Raw genomic sequence first — 4163 nt, 5'->3', positions numbered from 1 at the left:
TGAGAACCTATTTTTATTATCTCCAGTGTCAAGTCCTGTATAGTGGCAAACAGACGTAAGAACGGAGCAAATAGACGTAATTCCACGTACTTTTGAGGTCGGTTTTTTTAGTACTCTGTACTGAGATTATAAACTTCAAACTGCCATATCTCGAAAGTGACTGGATGTGCATTGGATCCTGTTTGTTTACCTACGTCCAATGCTCGACTTGTATTTGGATTTTTTTTTATTCGAGTTGAGGTAGATTCAACTCGTAAGATTTAAATTCAACTCCAATTTCCTTTTGTTGATTGTATAAAAAATGATATTTTTAAGAAAGTTTTATAACCCAGTTAGATACCTTTGCAGCTACCAGCCTTGGCGAGAGATGTCGCTATTCACTGTATTTTAAATTTTTAATGAATTGATATTAATAGGAAATGAAACTATACATAGGTTAGGTTAGGTTAGGTTAGGTTAGCGATTTAAATCCGGAAAAATAGTTTCTTTTCCTATGTGTAAGAATCGCGAAAACCTAAGAACTCGAATTGATATTAATTTATTATTGTGAAATTACTCCACTAGCTTGTTATAATTATTGATACAAAGATCGAACACTCAGAAAAAATTCCTTCGATCCGGCCAGATTCGAACCGACGTCTTCTAGCATACCGTGCCAGACGCTATATCAACTAAGCCGCGGACCTCACGAATCTTTCTATGTGCTTGTTGTAGTGTCTTTGTATTTCGGATTGAAGGATTTTTTCTGAGTGGAGTAATTTCACAAAAATAATTGAATATCAATTTAATAAAAATTAAAAATACAGTGAATAGCGACATCTATCATCAGGGCTGGTGATGATATTTTTAACTTTCACAGCTACGATACCTGACGAAAAGCTTATTGTAAGCGCGAGTCTGGATCGACACCTGAGAATTCATAAATATGACTCTAAGGAACTTGTTTACAAGGTCAGTGTTATCTTTAAGTTGTTCTTACAAAGGACTGTAAATGATATATAGTCAAAAACACAGAACAATATATACAAAACTGGTTAGTTAGCGTCTGATGCGTGCCAACTATAGGTTTGCCGTCTACTAAGACGCGGGTAAGTGAGAAATGGTCAAATCGACTCATCCGAAGAACAGAGTCCGATGTGATTATATAGCGAAAAGTGAATAAGTACGTTACGAGAACAATTTCGTTATTCAAACTAAGGCCTATGTAAAGGTATATTGAGAGTTTATATATCTTACTTCGTTTCGGAAATATAAAATCGAACAAAGGTCGATTTGACATCCACAGCGAAGAAGAACGAATGAAATGTGCTATGTCCTGAGAACAAGTAGTCTTACACATAGACCTTTGTTCTACGGATGAGTCGAAATATCCGTTTTATACAGCAAAAGATAGAGCACAAAATTCTCTTTTGAAAACAGTTATTATTAGTTGTATTCGACTTATCGGAACTTATCCCAACGATGCATAACTGAAGCAGAGAACAAATAAGTAATGAGAACGGACACTCTCCGCCCCTCCCTAGTTTTAGATACCGCACCGCACCCCGCACATTGACGGTCACATTGACTGAACGAGAACAAGGCTGTCGGCGAGCCGTTTTCGCGCTAAGACGGCTTTGATATTTGAATATAGTTTTCATTTATTAATTACGAAATTTGTACATTAATATGTAACATCATTTTAAGTTACTATTTAGAATGGTCGTGAATTGTGCTGTGTACGGCTGTTTATAATCATCTAAACGGGATAAAGAGAGGGGTTTCTTTCGTTTTTTGAAAGATGAAACGTAGTAAGTAAATAAACTTATGTCTGAGACTCGTTCAGTTATTGTTTTCTTTAGTGCAGAGTAATATATAATACAGATTTATTGTATCAATATAATAAGATGCCATAACTTCGTGAGCTTAGCAAGGGTTCTCGAATTTTCAATTTTTATTGGCGATAAATATTACGTAGTGAATATACCTAATTATTAACTAGGTAATGATAAAGTTGGACACGCAATTTCAAAAGTACTTTGGACAGGAACCCTGTCCAAAGTGCTTTTGAAATAATAAATAAATCTTCAATATTATATTAAAATAAAATAAATATTAAAATAAATCTTAAATAAATAAATCTTCAATATTATTCTAGTTAGTTAATCAATGAAAAATATAATATTATATCGATATAAATACTAAATCAACATGTATAATTATGATTGTATAACAGAATTATAGATAACAGATTCGCGTTAGAATTTTCGCTATGTTGCCGCTCTGACCCTAACCCTAACCCTGCCACTTCACGCACACATTTGCGCGTGTGCAGAAGACGCCTTGCTGTATGTAGTAGTAGTAGTAGGTAAATAATCTTCGACAGTTGTATGGAGTGTCCGGGGTGTGGCTAAAGTAACATTAAACAATTTCAATATTCTAAAACTGGGTTATGGTTTTTTATGATCGTCTCCAAAAATTATTTTGTCACTTAACCGCGGTTTGGTTGGCGAACGGCTGAGGTTTCGGAAAACCTATCTGAGCTCCGCCATTTTCGCTTTGTATGGTATGGTACAAATAATAAAAGAGTGCAAAGCGTGTGTGCTGTGTTGCTAAGGAATTAGTGATCCACTCAGCTTTCTGTCGTCTCACTTAAATATAATTGTCAGTTAGACCACCTACACGTATTATTCTAACTGGTTGAACAGAACAGTGGATCAAAAAGTAGTTGTTTTTTGTCCCACTTCACACAATAAATGTTGAATTCAATTACAAAGTTTTATTATGCAAACTCACTGTTTATTATTATTAGAATCCATTATGAGAACCTAATATTTATTATGAGACTGAAAAGCTCCGAAGTTAGGACCATAGAATATAGTATTATGTTAATATTTAGGAATGAGAATGGATAACTGAAAGTTTGAAATTTTACAGCAATACTTAACCTCAAAACTAACTCGTATTCTAACGCAAACGGTGACTTCCACCCCTCTCCGCTCCCCACCGTCACCTCTGCCACTGCAAGACACAGAGCTCAAGCAAGAAGACGACATGGATGAGCTGTTCGATAATATGGAAACTGTGGGCGATAGGTACCTTATTTATGTCATTAACACAAATAGAAATTAAAACCTGATACAGTACACTTAACTACAGGTTAAGCTATACAAACTGTAATTTGTTTACCTACAAATTCGAACGCTATATCGAATAACGCTAGGTACAGTTTTCAAGAAAGAATTTTAACAAGTTCTATATCTTTAAATGTCCACTAGAAAAAAATTACAAAGAAAAGCAAACTACAATGTTGGTGTTACAATTAGCAAATTACTTTCACCAGAAGCTTATTAAAAATCCGTAATTTCTGCCAAGAGGCGCGCCCAACAATATCAATACCGTGTAGTAAAGAAATATTAATAAAACTGGCAGAATACTTTTGCTTCTCATAATCTTGTTTCGCATAATATCATTTCTCAACAGTTGAAACTATTTAAAGGGCAGACCTATTTGAATAAATATTAAAATATAATACGTGCGCGTAGTGGCCAGTGAAACGCCTTATAAATCGTCTAAAATTTCGCAGACATTTTGTCGCGTAATTCCCGCTATTATACTTGACCCTAACTTAAAATTTTGACATTTCAGAGAAAAACCGAAAAAGAAGAAAACAGAAATAGAAGAACCAGAAATAAAGAAAATAAAACCATCAATAGAAGGTAGCACAGAAGCCGTGCAAGACAAAAACGAAGCAATTGCAAAGCTTCTCCGCAGCACGGAGAAGCAGAAGCGTCGTCTCGAGAAGCGGAAGAAAGAGAAGCGTGCCAAGAGCGTGTTTCATAATGCTTAGAAGAAATAAATGTTACGAATTTAAAATTTCACTTTTATTTCCAACTTAAGCGCTGCGAGGTTCTCCTTGCTTTAGACTCTATACAACCACAAATGGCTTTGGTAATTATTCCGCTAACAATGAAATTGTTGACCCAATCACATTGGAAAAAATATATATTATATATATATAAATTTGAGGATATCGACGCCGGAACTGATCTTGTACCTCGAAAAATTGGACTTTACAACAGGGCCGAAAAACTATTTCAAAAAATTATTTCTCTTTGATTTGAAATAGTAGAAAGTCGATTTTAAAGTATGATATACGGAACAGTCATCAGATAACATTGACG

General features: G+C 34.7%; 1 protein-coding gene across 1 annotated transcript in view; it reads left to right on the top strand.

The window, feature by feature from the left end:
• LOC113238862 (WD repeat-containing protein 74) overlaps window positions 1-3844 on the top strand; it is a 30112-nt gene extending 26268 nt beyond the window's left edge. The window contains exons 6-9 of the mRNA XM_026475705.1: window positions 158-194; window positions 814-951; window positions 2917-3074; window positions 3628-3844. Coding sequence (XP_026331490.1) covers window positions 158-194; window positions 814-951; window positions 2917-3074; window positions 3628-3829 — 535 coding nt within the window. The 3' untranslated portion in view covers window positions 3830-3844. The remainder of the gene's footprint in view (window positions 1-157; window positions 195-813; window positions 952-2916; window positions 3075-3627) is intronic.
• The last annotated feature ends 319 nt before the right edge of the window (window positions 3845-4163 follow it).

Source organism: Hyposmocoma kahamanoa, unplaced genomic scaffold (genome assembly GCF_003589595.1).
Source record: "Hyposmocoma kahamanoa isolate Upper Pololo Valley unplaced genomic scaffold, ASM358959v1 98622, whole genome shotgun sequence".
NCBI lineage: Eukaryota > Metazoa > Arthropoda > Insecta > Lepidoptera > Cosmopterigidae > Hyposmocoma > Hyposmocoma kahamanoa.
Note: the sequence above shows the minus strand (reverse complement) of the source record. Positions and strands in the feature narration are given on the sequence as shown.